The 20,791-nt window shown below is 42.2% G+C and overlaps 1 protein-coding gene across 1 annotated transcript in view; it reads right to left on the bottom strand.

Annotated features, from left to right (window-relative positions):
• Positions 1-744: 744 nt before the first annotated feature.
• TAPT1 (transmembrane anterior posterior transformation 1) overlaps positions 745-20,791 on the bottom strand; it is a 68,649-nt gene continuing 48,602 nt past the window's right edge. Inside the window, exons 9-14 of the mRNA XM_043572904.1 lie at positions 16,849-16,958; positions 15,419-15,478; positions 14,979-15,047; positions 9,758-9,834; positions 5,857-6,017; positions 745-2,886 (exon numbers count right to left, since the gene is read on the bottom strand). Of these exons, the coding sequence (XP_043428839.1) occupies positions 2,669-2,886; positions 5,857-6,017; positions 9,758-9,834; positions 14,979-15,047; positions 15,419-15,478; positions 16,849-16,958 (695 nt within the window). The 3' untranslated portion in view covers positions 745-2,668. The remainder of the gene's footprint in view (positions 2,887-5,856; positions 6,018-9,757; positions 9,835-14,978; positions 15,048-15,418; positions 15,479-16,848; positions 16,959-20,791) is intronic.

Here is a 20,791-nt window from a genome sequence, read left to right as displayed (position 1 = left end):
AGGCAGTGTGTCTCCAGCAGACGTTATCCTGCTGACGAGTTTGCTCTCACCCTTTTCCAGAAGAGCAAGAGCTTTGCTCAGGGCTGATCCCAGCATCTAGAACAGTCCCTGACACATAGAAGGTGTGGATAAATCTCTGTTGAAAGAATAGATAAATGAACCTGAAACATATCAAAATGTTGTCATTTTAAATTATTTTGTGAATCTATAGCCTCCTCTGCTGAGTTACCAGGGGTGGCAGAAACATTTTGGAGGACCTAATGAGAAGACATTTCTTCCAAGTACATGGATAATGGGTATGAGGTCTAAATGTTAGCCAAAGGACAGAGGTGCAAGGCACAAAGAAAATTTGGACAAGCTCCTGAATGACCCTTGGTTGTTCCACTTCTGTTCTAAAGGAAAAGCTCATTAGAGTGACCTATGTTGTGTCTTAATTAAAAAAAAAAAAGTACTGTCTTGAACTTGACTCCCAGGTGTGAAAAACACATTGTGTGACATTCAAAACACCTGAAAAATGCAAGTATCTCCATCGGCTGAGAAATATTAAACAATCTATGATCAAGTACCAGCCTTTTTTTTTTTTTTTCAGGATAAAAATCAAACATTTTGCCACCATTAAGACAAAAAGAAGAATTCAAATTAGACAGTCCTGTCACTTGTCAATTAGAAGTAAATTCTTATTACAGTGGGAAATTTATGACAGCAAATATAGGAACAAACCTTATTAAAATAAATTCAGTGACCTTTTTAAAAAAGATTACAAAATTGAATTTATTGAGTTTCACACAAGATGCACTTATAAAATTAGTATTGAATGCCATTTTAGCAGAAGAAATGAACATCATTCCCAACTCCCAATATATCCTGCAAAGGAAATGAAATCTTCCCAAAATGACAGCACAATAATAACAGGCTAATTCAAGCTGAGTGGAAGGATATACCCAAATCATATTCTTGCATGGATCAGGGCTACATTTGGCAAAGTTCCCCCCCAAACTATTCCATTCACTTGGACACTGTTCCTTTTGGTGGTGAAGAGGGGATAGAAAAAAAGTATAATTCTAAAATGGAGCTTCATTGAAACATATACAAAAGTCTTTTCATTTTTAACTTAAAATACTTCCTGGTTTCACCGAAGTATTTCAGGAGGACTTTCTTTTCTACCCTATGTGAACATTAACCTTCAGATTTCCTTAGCTGATGCAAAACATTAAAATCCACTTCCATATTTCTCATGAAGAAGCCAAACGTTAAAGCTTGCTTTATATTTCACCCAGGAAATAGAGAAATCCCCTAAAATTACTTTCTGCAGGTCACATGCTTGAAATATCAGCACAACAGCTGAACTTCAAAATGAAAACATCAAAGGAAATGATAGTGAACAGTAGAACATCTGGACATTTTGAAATGAGACGCTGTAAAATTTTTATAAAAATGCAGAAAGGTTCCTCGAGATGAAACTGGTGGGGAATAACTTGTCCTCTGCTGTAGGCCACAAACTAGTAGTTAAACAGAAATGGAATCTTGATCTCAAACAAAACCAAGAAGCACCTTTGGCTGCTGTTCCCAGCGTCCAGACACAAAGGTCTCCCCACACAGACAGTGGCCCACAGGCCCCGAGCCCATGGGCACCCCCAGCTCGGGCACACCCACGGACACTCCAGTCAGAAAGACTGACGCGTTTTTTAAGCCCAAGCAAGATGCTGCCCAAACCGCTTAGAATATTTACTTTAAAACTGTCACTTTAAAAACTCAGTTCAAGTGGACACCTTAAAAACCTTCGGGTTTTATACAAGGACAATCCTGCAGCCCACTCGACATCCGATCCTTTTAACTGTAACAATTTGTGAAGCAATTAGTTTTAAAGAGAAACCGGTTAACTACACATGAAAGTTAACACTGCTCTGCTTTTTCAGTATAAAAAGTGCCTTTTCGTAAGGGTATTTCTATTCTCTCCATTGCAACTGAACAACGCACAGCTCACATTTTGCTTTAAAGAGGAAACTGAAAAATCATGAAATGTTTTCTCTGTGATGCGTAACTTTCATTAATGAATATTTTGTAAATAAACAAACTGGCTTAGGGTTTCTTCCTATAAAATGCTACTATTCACCATGAATTATTTTAGGTAGCCTTTTATTCTGATTAATTCAGATACATCTTCAAGGATTATTCTGGTGGTAAGAACATTTATCTTGACTTAAGTTTTAATCTTTTTTTTTTTTTTTTTAATGCTTTGGCAGATGAAGTCAAGTCTGAAACCTGTTTGTGAAAACAGTATGAGCTGGAAAGGTAATGTCATGGCAGAAGCTTCACAGTTTTCCAGGTGTATCCTTGTATGGAAGAGGCCTCGAGGGAGAATTCGAGGTTCTGGAAGCGCGGACGGATACGGCAAAGTGATTGGGAGGTGGCCCCCGTGAGGCCTGGAAGTGACTGCCCTCTGCCAAGCCGGGGGCTCCTCCTCACCCGTCAGGTTCCAGAGTCCAGGCTGGAGGTCGCTGCTGTTCTGTGACCTGACCTTCAGCCAGACCACGTCACCGGAAGAAAGATATTAAGATTCGCTTTCCATTAATAATTTAAGTTTTTAAATAAATATTTAAGTGCCAGTTTTCGCATCTGTCCATCCCAGTAGCAGAGCGTCTCCCGCTCCAGGACTTGGCCGCAGAGCTCAGTCGATTCGGTTTCCACAGATTGTGAACCTGTCTACCTCCAACAAATCTTTCTTTGAGGATCTGTGCTTTAATTCAGAGCTTTCCTGTGTTATGTCCTTCTCATCACCATCTGGAGTCGTCAGAAACTGATCAGAACTGCTTGTGACAAGTAAGGGTATGACGTTTTCTTTCGGATGAACAGGCTGGCTGGTGACCGAAGCAGACAAGTTTTCTTCTGTGGAAAAAGAGATGCCGTTGGTTAGAAAAGGATTTCCCCTCAATTTACAATAAATACAAGCATACCAACAGAGTGGCAATGAGAAAAGGTGTCCCCCATCTTCTAGGTAGAGCGAGTGATAACCGAATAGCATGTGGCATGTGAGCGGCCATGGTTTATCATGAAACTCAGCGGCTATGCCATTTCTGTTTGCTCAATAAAATTCTACAGAAGGGCTATTATATGGATCCTAAGAAACTCAACAGAAGACCAGCGTGGAGGAGAAGAGGAGAAAAAAAAAGTTACAGAGAGGGAAGGAGGCAAACCATAAGAGACTCTTAAATACTGAGAATAAACTGAGGGTTGATGGACGGGTGGGGGGAGGGAAAGTGGGTGATGGGCACTGAGGAGGGCACCTGTCGGGAGGAGCACTAGGTGTTGTATGGAAATCAATTTGACAATAAGTTCCACATTAAAAAAAATTCCACAGAGGGATATTATGTGGATAGCATCACACAAATAATACCACCACCTGACTTCGGTATCAGAACTCCTCTCTAACAAACTCCCTCCTGCATAACCAGGTCCTAATATGATTGTTGCCTCAACAGTTAACACTGGCTCCTACGCTCAAGACGTCAAGGAGAAGCATACTCTAACACATCCTACCTCTCCTGGGTACCGGCACCAGCCCTTTCTTTGTCCCCCCTGCCCAGGACAAAAATCAAACATTTTGCCACCATTAAGACCCAAAGAAGAATTCAAATTAGACAGTCCTGTCACTTGTCAATTAGAAGTAAATTCTTATTACAGAGTGGGCAATTTGTGAAATGAGGCGCTGTAAAATTTAGCTCGACTCAGCAGTTCACCTGCGGGAAGTCCAAAACAGGGAGAAACAGACAGACCGACAAGACCCAAATGTGTACTCTGGGTCACGGGAGTCCTGGAACCCGGCTTGCGGGACGGCTCAGTCAGGGCCTGCAGCCACCGCTCTCTGCATCACACATTCAGTCCTTAGGAGAGCGGCTTCATCAAGGTAAGAATGACAGCACGTGAGCTGAACATACGTAAGATGAATAATCTGATGGGTGTGGACACACGCATACATCTGTAAAAACCACCGCCACGATCGACCGTGAACACGGAGTCTATTTTCTTGCCCTCCCTGATGCCCCCACCCTCACTGCTGTCCTTTGCTTCTTTAAGAACATGACAAACACGACGCTTGTTTTGAGAGCTGCCCCTCTTTTCATCCTTGAATTGAACCTGAGCCACCTGACTTACAACACTTTCCTCAACAGTGTCTGTCTGGCCTGTGGTCTCCTGACCTCCAAAAACACCCTACATGGACACTCACACTCTCGTCCCAAATGCACTTCTTAGTACGCGGCTCTGGAGCCAATGGCCTCGAACTGAGGTGTGCACTTAAAGGTTTCACCTCCTGCGTCCCCCATCAGACTGGACTCCCGACTGCATGACCGACACTCATCTGTCAATGTGCGGAAGGTGCCTAGCAGGACAGAATGCGTGTTGGCCACTATGACTGACCCGGTCGAAACACACGCAATCCCGTGTTACTAAGAGTATTTACATGCTCTCTGTTATGACGAACATTATTTTCCGGTTGTTGTACAAGATTTCACTTTCCTCCTGGCTCCCGAGAAAGCGCGCATGAGCACGGCACTCTGTTCAGCCTGGACTTGGGCCCTTCCCACAACAAACGCCGCACCCGAATACTGAGCTGCTAGTTCCTGGCTGCTTTTCAGGCCTCTAGACTCGGCTCAGGCCGGTAGGTTTCTGAAGTGCCCTCTCCACCCATCTTCACCTGGACCCACTTCTCATCCTTCGAAACTCAGCCCAGGCTTCACCACCTCCAGGAAGGGACCCCGTCCTGTCCCTTCCACACCTGTCTCCAACCCGCTCACGTGTCTGGATTATCCACTTTTACCATCTCCTCTGTCTGTGAGGCCCTGCGGCACGATTTATTTACCTGTGTATCCCCAGGATCCCATATCACCCGCACACAGTGGCTCCGTATATTTAAAGGTAAATCAATGAACGCAAAGTCCTATGAACAGGTACCACGAGAACCGGGAACTGCCATCTAATGACAAATCTGACGGCAGGGCCCCACTTCTTCCTCCAAACATTCCAGGCCAGCAGCCCTGGAATCCTCCACTTCTCTCCCACACTGTAAAACTCATCAGCAAATCCTGTGCTCTTCCAGACCTTTCCAGAATCTGGCCAGCTTTCCTGGCTCACACCACTCACCCCGGCTCTGAGCCAAGCAGTCTCCCTGCTGACCTCCGCCTCTGGGCTCACTCTTCCCGAGTCTACTTTCCACAAAGCTCACAGCTGGATCACGTCCCTCCTCTGCTCCAAACCCTGGAACGGCCCCTTCCCCACAGTAAAAGCCACACTTTTCACAACAGGCAGCAGGGTGGCCTCTCTGATGCCTTCTCCAGTCCCTCACCCATGGCAGGGGTCCACTCCCGCCACCTGCCTTTGCTGTCCCTCCACACGCCCGGCAGGTTCCTGCCCCGGGCCCTCACACGCACCGGCTGCTGGCACTGAGCCCGGGAAGGCTCTGTCTCCTTGGCTGGGGGAGCTCCTGACTCCCGCTCACACTCCCCTTGGTGGACCCGCTGGAGTTTTCTCTGTAGCACTACCGCCCCTTGGCTCTCTCTGTCTCCCGGTCAGAACCAGTTCTGTTTTCCCCACCAATGTATCCCCTGAGCCTGTCATGTACCAGGTGCTCAAAAATCATCTACTGAATGATGAACACATGGAAAAACTCAGAGCACGGCATGGGGGTGTATCCGCGATGAGATCTAAAATAGAAACATTGAAGACAACTCAGCAAAGTGAAATCAAATCTTGAAAGCAATGTTAAACATCAACTGAATAGGGATTTCTTCACTAGGGAGAATTCAGACCATTAACTCTGTAGAAAACGATTCACACAGTGATGAAAGGAACAGAACGTACCTTGAGAGGGTTTACATTTGTTCTGTGACTTATGGGGTGGTTTGCCTGATGTGCTGGCCGGAGGAGGATTGAACAACTTTTCTTCCATTTTGGCCTCCTTCACATACTGACATGACTTCCCCAACAGCACGATGCTATTAAGGACTTTCAGGGAGATCAACCTGGAACCAGAAAGAAGGAAACGACCACAGCTGGAATTCATCTCCATGACCACAAACGCCATATCCCGCCACAGCTGCCGAGGAGGTGTGGGGCCTGGGTAGGAGCGTGGCCTGGGGGTCGGAGGCTCGCATCTGGGGTGGACGAGGTTCCCGTGAAAGCCCGAATTCCTGAGGCTGTTTTCCCATAAGGGAAAACACTTGGTAAATTCCTTAGTCCTCAGTACAGGAGAAAAATTGTACCACTTACAAGTTTTACCTGGTCCCGAGTTATTTAGCATTTACTCTCTTATGCAAAACCAGTACGTGTAGTAAATACAGATGAACCAAAAAGAACTTAGAATCCCATACCCCAGGGCTACTCACTGGGACATTTGGTATATTGTGTCCTGGTAGTGTTTGGTATGACTTTATACTAATTTGTACCTTCCCACTGTTCAGAAATTGGGGCTATTTTACAAGGCACAAGTGGATGGAGTTGGAGGCTGAGCTGATTCTGGGCATCAAGCGCTTGAGTTCAAACCTGATGCGCTGCTTAGAACCCGTGTGGACCTGAGTGAGTTTCTTACCCAGTAATAAGAGATGATTCTAGTAAGTGCTCAGAACAGTACTTGGCACACCGAAATGTCAACCAATGTTATTTCATTAGATGTTGGTGTTGTTTTACATAACAATATTATCATTATTATTATTATTAATATTTTCCCTACCAGTTAATGTTCCTCAGTGACATTATTTTAATGGCCTTAAAATATCACTGTTGGGGCACCTGGGTGGCGCAGTCGGTTAAGCATCCGACTTCAGCCAGGTCACGATCTCGCGGTCCGGGAGTTCGAGCCCTGCGTCGGGCTCTGGGCTGATGGCACAGAGCCTGGAGCCTGTTTCCGATTCTGTGTCTCCCTCTCTCTCTGCCCCTCCCCCGTTCATGCTCTGTCTCTCTCTGTCCCAAAAATAAATAAAAAAAAAAAAACGTTGAAAAAAAAAATTAAAAAAAAAAAATAAATAAAATAAAATATCACTGTTTAGGTTATTGTGTAACAAAACCCCCAAAAGCCCTTAACTTTTGGATATTTGGATTATTTCCAATATTTTGTTTCTATTTAAAAGTTTCTAATTAGGAAAACATAGGTGAAATCTGTATTTCCTTAAGATAAATTACTAGATAGCTATAATTATTGAAGTGGAATTTCTGGGCCAAAAAATGTAGATGGCATTTTCAGGTACTTGATACAAATCTGACAAAAAAAAATCTGAAAAACTGCTCTTCGCGCTGATATGTGCTCATGTGACGTTCTTCAAATGACAAAGAAGCACAGACGTCACTGCCAGCGCGTGAAGAGGCGGCTGCCGTCTCTTATGGCTGAGGGGAGGTCGTGGCAATGACAGGAAGTGGCAAGTCAGTGGGGGTGACGCCAAGAAGGGGCCTGGCAGGAGGTCAGAGCAAGGGGCAGACAGGTTTCCTTCACCGTCCCCAGCCTCTCCAGTCCAGGAGCTCAGAATGCCACCACGAGGGAGGGCCTCACACAGATCCTTGGCCCCGAGGACTTACGCGTGCAGAACACTCCCCAGCTCAGCCCCAGGCCCAACTTTGCCGGGAACTCCTTACTCCTACCTTCCATCGCTTCCCTGACACTGCCTTGGGGAAGTCTAACCGGATTCCAAACTTACTAAAGCCAAGCCAGAATTCTTGATTCCGATCCAACCCTCCAAAAAAACAAAAGAAAACAAAACAAAATCACACCCCCGTGTATCTCTTACAGGCTCCCTCGTCACAGTAATTCTACTACCCTGACTGCTGGGCCCCAAACTCTGGAGTCACACCAGGTTCCTTTTATTCCCTTACACCTCACGTCCCATCACCGCTCGGCAAGTCCTGTCTGGCTCCACCGTCAAAACAAACACACGCCAGAGGACGAATCGTTACCACTCCGCCGCGACCACCTCCGTGGCAGACGCCACGGTCACCTTGGGCCTAAGGTCTGCGTCTCCTGCCACGCACGCTCCAGCCCATTCCCCACGTGGCAGCCGGATCTGGCACGCTCTCCTGCTTGGCAGCCTTCGGGGTCCCTCCCTCCCTCAGCTGGAAGCCCAGTGGGGCTGCCGGGTCCCCCCGCTCAGTGCCCTGTCGGGACCGCCACACTCCCGGCCGCTGCTCCTGTTAGACTTGTCCCGCGTCCCCTCTGTGAGTCTGCCATCCTCCCGGGCATCTGCACGGCTCTCTCTCCCTCTGTCTGGTCTCCACTGAAAAACACCAGCTCACCAGGGAGGCCCCCGCCTGCTCGTAGGCAGCCGTGTCCCTCATTCCGCATCTCCTCACGCTGCTCTTTCGTTCTTCCTGATGCCGACCACCAACTGTCGTCTTACGGTGGTTTGCTTTTCTGGTTGCTGTCTATTTTCAGTGCCATGAAGGCAGGGCACCGGTCCCACCCCAGGACCAGTACCTGGCGCCTAGAGGGCTCTGACTGAGGCGTGCTGCCCAGATGAGGAGGGCAGAGGCTGCGAGCCTTCCCTCTGCAGCTTGGCCATAGCAAGCCTGGAGGGAAAGAGGCTGAAACTGGGGGGGTGGGGGTGAGGACACAGCACTGTGTGCCAGGAGGGTCAACTGAATTCTGACTGGTCTGTACTCAAGGGAGAGTCCTGGGCTTGGTGGAGTTAAGGAATAAAGAAGGCTTCACGGACAAGGTGGTTTGGGAAAGACTTTGGAGGAGGAGAGGGTCATCCGGGCACTACCCTGATCCAAGGCGAATCAGGACACATGAGTCGAGGGGAAAGATCAGTGAGCAGGTATGCCTCTCTGGGCTATCGGGGGGAACAGTGACAATACAGGGGAGAAACATGGGGGTAGGTCGTGACTTTTCAGTCATTTGGATTGAAGCGCGTCCACTTTGGTGAATTACACACACACAACAGTCACTAAACGAAGGTTTTTAGGTGTAGTGTACACATGCTTCACTTCCTGGGTTGTGTCACAAGAAAAATACAAGAATATTCTGTTAAACAAACATGGGAGCAACGACAGCAACACCACTCGAGGAACGAGGCACAATGCCAAGAACTCTGGAGGGCTGTGTGAGCATCTGGACCAGAGGAGGAGCTCAGGGTTTTAATGTCAAAAAACTGAGAGAGGGGTGTGGTCCCCTGAGCTTCAGACTCTGGGAGTCAGTCCCTGCAGTATGAAGAAGGGGCAGGACCTGAGGGGAAATCCAGACCCCGGACCCCTTGCCTCAACGCAGTTTCTTACGTGCCTCGTGTCAGAGCAAAGCCACGAATCAAGGTGCTGACAATATGGCTTGGGACAATGTGGGGACAGAGGCCTGACAACCACGCGGAGGCGTCCGCCTCCTAGAACCTGAGCAAAGCCATGGTGCAGGGAGCCCCAGGGATTAACGGAGTTAAAGATGTTTTTAAACACAGGAGAATGTCTGACTGTGATGGCAGATTTTATTGTAAGAGGAAATATGGGTACAACCGAAATCCTAAGCAGAAAGAGCTTTAACGGACTCCTTTTGCTAAAGATTAAAATAAAATCTAAAGTGCTGTTCATACTAGTACCAAATAGCAGCGCATTTAACTGAGTCTCACTCAGCAGGTCACGGACACACCTGGAGGCAGGTGCTGCTAAGGGGACCCCGGGACAGTGAGAATGGCTACAGTGTGAGGTGGTTGATATTACTGTCCATTACATCCTGTATTTGTACTTTACTGTATAACAGAAAAACATGTTCCAGAACAGTTAATCTTACCCAAAATAGAAGAGTATGACGCAGGCATACGACAGGATTCCTTGCACTTTAATGGAGCTTGTGACGACTCTGATGAGCTAGTGAGAAACAAACCAAAACAACACACACACACACACACACACACACACAAAACACACAATCACAGAGTTATTAGTTAATATTTAAAGACCTGTTCACGCTGATTTTAACACTTTAGGTGCACCCCTGTGGCCCCTGTCTGAACCCAAGTATGTCGTTCCAGCTTTGACGATTCCTATACAATCTGGCTGCCTGTGACAACTCCTGCGGCTGATTTGGGTCTGTTCAGGCAAATCTAAGATGCCACGTTCAACTGCTGGTGAGTGTCAAGTCGGGCACTACGTCCAGGTTCATGAGTGACACATTTAGTTGTACCTCACAGAGATGCAAATCAGCTGATCTTTAAATGAAAAGTCACTCTGGGAAATACAAATGGGTTCATCCTACTGCATGTATCCCCCTGACCAGAGCTAGAACCACTTGGTGGGCATTTCCCTTGTTCTTGCTTTGTCTTTCATGGACTCTTTTTAGGAACCCAAAGGGACCTACAGGGAGGAGAGAGAAAAGGGAGCCTTAGGAGTTTTGTACTGTTACCAAAAAAAAAAAAAACTGAATAGTATTACAAAATTAATTATAAAGGATGGACATTTTCTGTCTCTTTTGGATAGTTATGGTTAAACACATGTTTTCTTCCTTATCTCAGAGAAATATGGGCTGAACAGCACTGTCCTTGGAAATGTGTAGAATAAATCTGGTGGGATCTGTCACCAAAAAATATTTACACATTCCAGGTTAGGCTTCATAATGTACCCACATATCAGGGTCTAGGGGGACGGCTGCGTGGAAATGGAAAAGTCAGGGAAAATAACTGATATCCACAATGTGAAGTTATCATCAAATCAAGTCTACTAGAGCGTCTTAAACAAGTATCCTAAGACACAGTTTAAACACTATTTACAAATGCTTTCAGTAAAAGAACAGCTGGGTGCAGACAGAAGGGACTGTAGTATGCCCAGTGAAGGCCCCTTAGGAGAAAACGGATATGGAAGTCTCCATCTCTCACACAGGCTGTGACGGGGAAACGACCCCTGGACACACACTTGGGATGGAAGTTAAGACGGCTCTAGGATTTGACTCATGAATATGGAAGGCAAGCCATCTGCCCCATTCAAGGCTTAAGTAATTTCATTTTTATTTAATACATTCTTAGGTAATTTTAAGATACATAGGTCTAAAGTTTAATTTCCGTAAGACCTTAATATTACTTTGTCTATTTGGGGTCTTTTGTGGTTCCATACAAATTTTAGGATTGCTTGTTCTAGCTTCGAGAAGAATGCTGGTGCAATTGTGATTGGGATTGCATTGAATGTGTAGATAGCTTTGGGCAGTATTGACATTTGAACAATATTTATTCTTCCAGTCCATGAGCATGGAATGTTTTTCTATTTCTTCACATCTTTTCAATTTCCTTCATAAGCTTGCTATAGTTTTCAGCATACAGATCTTTTACATGTTTGGTTAGGTTTATTCCTAGGTATTTTATGATTCTTGGTGCAATTGTGAATGGGATCAGTTTCTTTGCCTGTCTGTTGCTTCATTACTAGTGTATAAGAATGCAGCTGATTTCTGTACATTGATTTTGTATCCTGCGACTTTGCTGAATTCACATAACAGTTCTAGCAGACTTTTGGTGTGGAGTATTGGGTTTTCCATGTATGTCATCTGCAAAAAGTGAAAGCTTGACTTCATCTTTGCCAATTTTGATGCCTTTGATTTCCTTTTGTTGTCTGATTTCTGATGCTAGAACTTCCAACACTATGTTAAACAACAGTGGTGAGAGTGGACATCCCTGTCATGTTCCTGATCTCAGGGGGAAAGCTCTCAGTTTTGCCCCATCGTGATATTATCACAATCCCAGACGTTAGCCTCTACTACAAAGCTGTAATCATCAAGATAGCATGGTATTGGCACAAAAACAGACACATAGACCAATGGAATAGAATAGAGACTCCAGAGCTGGACCCACAAAAGTATGGCCAACTAATCTTTGACAAAGCAGGAAAGAATATCCAATGGAAAAAAGACAGTCTCTTTAACAAATGGTGCTGGGAGAACTGGACAGCAACATGCAGAAGGATGAAACTAGACCACTTTCTTACACCATTCACAAAAAAACCCCTCAAAATGGAAAAAGGACCTGAATGTGAAACAGGAAACCATCAAAACCCTAGAGGAGAAAGCAGGAAAAAACCTCTCTGACCTCAGCCTCAGCAATTTCTTACTTGACACATCCCAAAGGCAAGGGAATTAAAAGCAAAAGTGAACTATTGGGACCTCATGAACATAAAAAGCTTCTGCACAGCAAAGGGAACAATCAACAACACTAAAAGGCAACCGACAGAATGGGAAAAGATATTTGCAAATGACATATTAAAGGGCTAGTATCCAAAATCTATAAAGAACTCACCAAACTCCACACCCGAAAAACAAATAATCCAGTGAAGAAATGGGCAGAAAACATGAATAGACACTTCTCTAAAGAAGACATCCAGATGGCCAACAGGCACACGAAAAGATGCTCAACGTCGCTCCTCATCAGGGAAATACAAATCAAAACCACACTCAGATACCACCTCACGCCAGTCAGAGTGGCCAAAATGAACAAATCAGGAGACTATAGATGCTGGCGGGGATGCAGAGAAACAGGAACCCTCTTGCACTGTTGGTGGGAATGCAGACTGGTGCAGCCGCTCTGGAAGACACTGTGGAGGTTCCTCAAAAAATTAAAGATAGATCTACCCGATGACCCAGCAGCAGCACTGCTAGGAATTTACCCAAGGGATACCGGAGTGCTAATGTATAGGGGCACTCGTACCCCAATGTTTATAGCAGCACTTTCAACAATAGCCAAATTAGGGAAAGAGCCTCAATGTCCATCAGCTGATGAATGGATAAAGAAATTGTGGTTCATATACACAATGGAATACTACGTGGCAATGAGAAAGAATGAACTATGGCCTTTTATAGCAACGTGGATGGAACTGTAGGGTGTTATGCTAAGTGAAATAAGTCCTACAGAGAAAGACAGATACCATATGTTTTCACTCTTATGTGGATCCTGAGAAACTTAACAGAAACCCATGGGGGAGGGGAAGGGAAAAAAAAACGGAGGGAGGCAAACCATAAGAGACTCTTAAAAACTGAGAAAAAGCTGAGGGTTGATGGGGGGTGGGAGGGAGGGGAGGGTGGGTGATGGGCATGGAGGAGGGCACCTTTTGGGATGAGCACTGGGTGTTGTGTGGAAACCAATCTGACAATAAATTTCATATTAAAAAAAATAATATGCATGAAGCCACACAGTGCCTAAATGAGACTTCAAAAGCAGTTACTATAAATAAAGAAATTTACTTGCAAAAAAAAAAAAAAGACCTTAATAAATAATTTCTTTTACTTCTCCTGGACACAAATGCATTTTAGGACATAAGGTAGCATTTAGAGAGAAATTTTGTCACTCGTGGGCCTCATTTAAAGAATGTGTGGGATTGCTGAGGCCCTGGAATATTCCTCCAGGCTCCTAGCTATCTGCCAAAGCTACTGGCTCACTCTGGAGCTCTGTGAGGAAAGCGCTGGAGGAGAAAACCCTCTGGATTCCTGCATAACAGCATAACCCCGTCTGAAAATAACCCCCCAAGCATTTCATTGATCAATTATTAGTTAAACTTAAATCTTTTGGTACAACCATACAAACTCATTTAAGGAATAAAATAAAGGCTGGAGAAAAATTTAAAAATACTAAATTAAAAAAATCTATATTAATTATGAATAGAGTTTTCTGGCAAATAAGTTACTAGATAGTCAATTATTATTTGCAAAGAAGGGCCACATTTAAATCCAATCACTTAACCAATCCTTAAAAGAAAAAAAAAAATCAGTCAGGCAACCTAGGTTTATCCTTATACTACATGTATCATGATTCCAGTTGTAGGAAACAAATGTAGAAAAATTTAGTATTTTATCAATCTCTTATACTTTAAAGAATTTTACTCATTAAAATATCCTGTTTTTCCAAAATTCTAGGAGTTTCTCTTCCCAAACAAAATAAAGCTATATTATTATATAATAAACAAGTTACTAACAGAATTGAAAACATTTAGGATGTGGCTGTCTGGAGAGTTACAACGAAATATACATAACATTAAATTTATCAATCTCCCTTCCTCTAAAAAAAGGTCAGGCAAACTGGTCTAAAATACAGTTGGTATCACTTACAATTGCTTTTTACATCTCTTAGTTGACTTCCATGACACTTTGCATCTACAGGAGAATTCTAGATGTCCTTTGGCAAAAAGATGGTTGCATTTGTTTTGATGTGAGACTAGGTAGCCAACAAGGAATATAATCAAATACAGGTGCAGCCAGCAAATCTTCTTAATTAATATTATTACAGCCCGATGTGGCTAGTAACTTTCTACAAGGCTGTTCTGAGCAATTCATTAAATTATTCAAGGTTGGTGACATTATCTTGGATTGATCTAATACATTTCAGTGCTATTACTTAAAAAAAAAGAAAAAAAATATATATATATGATATTTTCTGGGTATAACAGTAAAAATTTTCATTGTAAAAACTTCGGAAAAATTTTAAAAAGTAATGACTATAATGGATAAAGACTACTTCTTCATTTGAGCATACCATAATTTATTTAACCTATTTCATTTCTTTCCAAAATTTTACTACTATAAATGCCACTGCAATGCATAATCTTGCCTATAAACCATCATGTGCCTTTTATAACTACTTTCTTAGGATAGATTCCTAGAACTGGAATTGCTGCATCAAAGCATTATACTGTTAAACTGCCTTTTAGAAATGTTGGATCGACTTCTTATACTTCCGCTAATACATGCTACACTGGCCATGCCAATGCCTACCACTAGGCATCTCCATTCAAAAAGAAAAATCTTTGCCAAATGAGTAAGTAAAAATGAGCACTCCCATTGCTAGCAAAGCCATTACATAAAATGGTTTGTTAAAATTATCTACTGGACAGTTCAAAATCCAAAAACATAATGCCACAACTTAAAATTTCCTTCCCATTTTATATCATGTCCTTCTGAAATAAACTTAACGATAATCCACTTATTAGTGTTCTGTAATGATGGCTCTCTCATCACAAAAAAAGGGAAAAAAGTATGAACTTACTAAAACAGCTAGCGGGAGAGGAATGAACCCCATCCTCCGTGCCACAGAGTCACTGTAATCAGTATACGCCTGGACAGAGAAAACAGAAGGATTATGGCATTTAAAAAGTTCGCTTCCACTCATCAACAGCAAATGTTCTCAACAGGCAAGACTATGCACAAAAACAGAACCCGGCACCTATTATTGAGTAATTGAGTAAAATACTGTGAACATTATCTAAATGTTCATAAGAGGTTTTAAATCCAAAGTTGTATAACTATTACAATACTACAGAAATCATACCCTGCTTAATATTAAGGACTATTATTATTTTACTAAACACAGTGTAGAGAACAGAGATTAAGAGGAAGTTGAAATTTATGGACCTTTCCCTTAACCAATATTCCATGCTAAATTAAACCACTGTTAATTTCAGACTATGTCTCTGTTATAATGCTCACATTTTTCTGTCGGCTGCTAACAAGGTCAAAAGCAAGGCTGGCTCTATATTCACTGTAGACCTAAAGACAAATAAAAGTGATATGTTAAGTAATATAGTGCAAATATACAATGTGCACAGATTCAGACTTTGTAGATGAAAATGTTTAATAATTAACCAGGAAAAAGGTGCTGATCACCAAGCAGACATCTGGGTAGTGTTTCTCTATCTTCCTAGAGTAAGGGTAAAATAGTCCTAATTCCCCCATCTGTTATGTTTACGAGCCTTTCAAATATTTCCCTTCAAAGAGCAATAGTCAATGATTATGACACTGAGAGTTTAGAATTTGGGGAAGAGGGGCTATTTTAAATAGTATAATATATATATAAAAATTTGACATTTTAAATGAAAAGTTTAAAAAATTATTGACTGTCTATATATATATGTATATATATACATAGACTGTCTATATATAACGATAATGATGCCTTCTTCAAAAAATGGATGCTCTGCAAGATATAAAACTGAGAGAACACAGAAGTTATGAAGGGACTGTAAACTGTCATTTCACTAAAAACTGCACTGAATCAAGTTTATTAATTTTGACTTCAGATGCTGAGAAGATGATTCCATTCTGTACTGAGGAAGCCAAGAGAGTAAACAATGAAATGACTCGATCACTGCTTTACAAAAGAATACAAAATCTTATTTAAATATATATCAAATCATCACACAGTAGCAGTTGCAACCACATTAGATTTCTGAAATAGTACCTTCTGAGACAGTACTATAACAAGACAAAGTATAAACCAAATAAAATGTAGGAAACTGATGAAATTAATGTTTATTTTGGGCCTGAGGCAGGAACGGGGAAGATGCTAGGAACTCCCGTGGTTTTGTACCCTGAGCCTACAGCACATGTCTATTTCTGGAAACTCCACAGAACAGCTGGCTGAAACACGAAACAAATCTCTCGAATGCTTTCACCAAAAAGCATAAGGCTCTTGTTTTCTAGAACTTTTCAGAAATCTATAATCACAGAAAAAAAATCCATTTTTAAATATAAAATACTTAAAAAAAAACCTAGCCAGAGGGAACAGTTTTGATAGTCTAATGCTTAAATAGAAACAATGGGATTTGTGTAAGTTTAAGTAAACAAATTCTGATGCTATTAACAGTTTATAATGATTCTGAGTCAGTGACACTCTACTCTGACCTGAACTATTGGCCGAACTATAGTCCCACCCAAAAGTATGGAACAGGACTGGTCAACATTGAAATAGTATACTTTCTGTACTATAATTTTCAGAAATGGAAAATTATAATTCTAAATTTAAAGCAGTACTCTTATCTTTATAAACGCAGTAAACCTGGACTCGTCATTTTACAACTTCATAATATTAAGCAGCAGCAGTCAACATTAAACGCTGAATTGCTTATTAAAATACATACATCTGCAGTAATGTCATTGAACTTGGTGATAAAGGCATGTTTTACAATATCCACAGCAGTTTCTGATGCAATCACCATACAGACATCTGGAAACAACACCCAGAGGTGATCTAGAAAGTGCAGGGAAAAAGAGACAGTTGAATCTCTTCATAGGAACGGGGTATCATGTACCATAATAGTATCACACAGGCAGCGACAGAAATCTGCAATCTCCACACGGCTCAACTACAATGCTGCCAATAAATGATAACCGAGGCAAAACTAGCATTCAATTAATTATCAAAAAACCTCTATTTTATCAAGTTAAAGGATAATACACTCAATAGATAACCTATTTTGTATTTTCTCTGTGCCAAGCCCTTGAGGGGCAGGTCACAGAGGTGAGTGGAGCCCCTGAATTCCTTCACACAGCTAACACGCTGCTAGGACGACTAATTGAGCAGGCTTGTTATAAAACCCTTTAATTCTATAGCTGCCTAGTATGCTAGTAAATAGCTAGTTGGGACATGTGCTGGAGTCAATGGAACGATCTTCCTCTCTTTGCTCCCTAAGATTCAAAGATTTTGATCATTTATTTCAGTATCCCACAGATGCAATCTGTCAAGTTTGCGCACCTTTACCCTTATTTGTTAAAATGTCAATTCAGTACCAAGTACCTGATAAAAAAATGCAAACAAATGACCTCCTAAGACCCTGAAGAAGGATGTGAGAGTGTGACAGAGCAAGAAAAAGGTTAGAAATGTCAACAAGGTCCTAGGCAGTTTGGGATCTGGGCACTGGAGGGCAGGGTGGAGAGAATACAGCTCAGGCCATCCGAGCTGACGGTTTTAGTGGGTCTGGCATTGCGTTGAGGTTTTGGGAATCAGGAAACTTTTTTCCACGTCAAATTCTGCCACTAACTAGCTACATGACTTTTGGCAAGTTTCTTCATGACCTAAGTTTCAGTTTCCTAATCTACAAAATAAAAAGCATCTGTATTTCACCATTATGAGAATAAAGACGGACAGCGCAAAGTGCCTGGCACACAAAACAGCTAGCATTACTCTTATGTTATTCATGATCTTGCAGGCTTACGGGAAGCTTCCGTAAATGGCATTCTTTAAGAAAAGAAATTTAAAAAAAGAAACGAAAGAGAGAGTGAAGGAATGATGACTCACCAACATTAAGTGCTCCTTTCATCACACCGCCATAGCAGTTAATAAAGAAGACCCAAGCAATTTGGTGAAAGTCCCAGGACAAATGAGAATACGACTTCAAACCTCCAGCTGTCAGCAGGCTTAGGACTACTGTCCTTTGGCACAACAGCTTGCCTCAAGACTGCTGATTCCATGTGGGCTCTGCTGAGACCAGCCACGCATGCCCTCTACCCAGCCTCATGCAGACACCATATTAGCTGCCGTAGTTGTAAACCAAGAACGCAGCTACACAGAGAAAATCCCAGTGTGCGGAGCACAGCTTTGCTGCCACAACTCAGGCAGACTTTGGATCTATTCAGACAGGAACGCAAGCCACTGTAAGATATATTTCATCTTATGCTTTCCACAAGAAAATTACTTCTGGAAATGTATTTCCAAGATCATATATCTCACTTAACATCTGTTTCTGGTTTCTCACAGGTACTCGAAGACTAGACTAGCAATGAATCAAAATAAATTAACAAGAAGTTATTAAAAGCCTGGAAAGTATATCGCGTTGAAGGTAATGAATAAAATGCAAAAAATAAGCTTGTTCCTTAAGAACAAGGTTGTATAAAAATGTCAGAAATAAAAAAAAAAAAACAAAAAAACTCTTAATTACTTGAGACACCTGAGCACATGATCCTTTCCCCACCAAGCTCACTTCAACATTACCAGACTGTGTTCAACTACCTATTTTCACTATTAGCCTGAGAGTCCTACACATATCTCAGTACTGTCTATGCGGGCCACAGTGCCCAGCCTTATGTAAATGTCTGCTTTATGAATGGATGATGAAAATCCATAGAATGTTATTTTATTTTAGAGAGACAGACAGTGCATGTTAGTGGGGGGAAAGGAGCAGAGGGAGAGAGTGAGGGAGAATTTTTTAAATTTATTTTTTTTAATTTACATCCAGGATAGTTAGCATATAGTGCAACAATGATTTCAGGAAGAGATTCCTTAATGCCTGTTACCCATTTAGCCCATCGCCCCCTCCCACAACGCCTCTAGTAATGCTCTATTTGTTCTCCATATTTAAGAGTCTCTTATGTTTTGTCCCCCTCCCTGTTTTTTATATTATTTTTGCTTCCCTTCCCTTATGTTCATCTGTTTTGTATCCTAAAGTCCTCGTATGAGTGAAGTCATATATTTGTCTTTCTCTAACTTCACTTAGCATAATACCCTCCAGTTCCATCCACGTAGTTGCAAATGGCAAGATTTCATTCTTTTTGATTGCTAATACTTCATTGTATATGTATACCACATCTTCTTTATCCATTCATCCATCGATGGACATTTGAGCTCTTTCCATACTTTGGCTATTGTTGATAGTGCTGCTATAAACATGGGGGTGCATGTGTCCCTTCGAAACAGCACACCTGTATCCCTTGGATGAATTACCTAGTAGTGCAATTGCTGGGTCGTAGGGTAGTTCTATTTTTCATTTTTTGAGGGACCTCCACACAGTTTTCCAGAATGGCTGCAACAGTTTGCATTCCCACCAACAGTGCAAAAGAGATCTTCTTTCTCCACATCCTCGCCAACATCTGTTGTTGCCTGAGTTGTAAATGTTAGCCACTCTGACAGGTGTGAGGTGGTATCTCACTGTGGTTTTGATTTGTTTTTCCCTGATGATGAGTGACGTGGAGCATTTTTTCATGTGTCGGTTGGCCATCTGGATGTCTTCTTTGGAGAAGTGTCTATTCATGTCTTTTACCCATTTCTTCGCTGGATTATTTGTTTTTTTGGATGTTGAGTTTGATAAGTTTTTTAAAGAGTTTGGATACTAGCCCTTTATCTGATATGTTGTTTGCAAATATCTTCTCCCACTTCGTCGGTTGCCTTTTATTTTTCCTGATTATTTCCTTCGCTGTGCAGAAGCTTTTTATTTTGATGAGGTCCCAATAGTTCATTTTTGCTTTTGTTTCCCTTGACTCTGGAGATGTGTTGAGGAAGAAATTGCTGCGGCCAAGATCAAAGAGGTTTTTGCCTGCTTTCTCCTCGAGGATCTTGATGGCTTCCTGTCTTACATTTAGGTCTTTCATCCATTTTGAGTTTATTTTTGGGTATGGTGTAAGAAAGTGGTCCAGGTTCATTCTTCTGCATGTCACTGTCCAGTTTTCCCAGCACCACTTGCTGAAGAGACTGTCTTTATTCCATTGGATATTCTTTCCTGCTTTGTCAAAGATTAGTTGGCCATATGTTTGTGGGTCCATTTCTGGTTCTCTATTCTGTTCCATTGATCTGAGTGTCTGTTTTTGTGCCAGTACCATACTGTCTTGATTATAACTTTGTAGTACAGCTTGAAGTCCGGGTTGTGATGCCTCCTTCTCTGGTTTTCTTTTCCAAGCTTGCTTTGGTTATTTGGGGTCTTTTCTGGTTCCATACAAATTTTAGGATTGTTCGTTCTAGTTATGTGAAGAATGCTGGTGTTATTTTGATAGGGATTGCATTGAATATGTAGATTGCTTTGGGTGGTATTGACATTTTAACAGTATTTGTTCTTTCTATGCAGGAGCATGGAATATTTTTCCTGTGTGTGTGTGCGTGTCTTATTTCTTTCATAAGCTTTCTATAATTTCAGAATAGATTTTTCACCTCTTTGGTTAGATTTATTCCTAGGTATTTTATAGTTTTTGGTGCAATTGTAAATGGGATCAATTCCTTGATTTCTCTTTCTGTTGCTTCATTATTGGTATATAGGAATGAAACTGACTTCTGTGCATTGATTTTATATCCTGCAACTTTGCTGAATTCATGGATCA

Source organism: Prionailurus bengalensis, chromosome B1 (genome assembly GCF_016509475.1).
Source record: "Prionailurus bengalensis isolate Pbe53 chromosome B1, Fcat_Pben_1.1_paternal_pri, whole genome shotgun sequence".
Lineage (NCBI taxonomy): Eukaryota > Metazoa > Chordata > Mammalia > Carnivora > Felidae > Prionailurus > Prionailurus bengalensis.
Note: the sequence above shows the minus strand (reverse complement) of the source record. Positions and strands in the feature narration are given on the sequence as shown.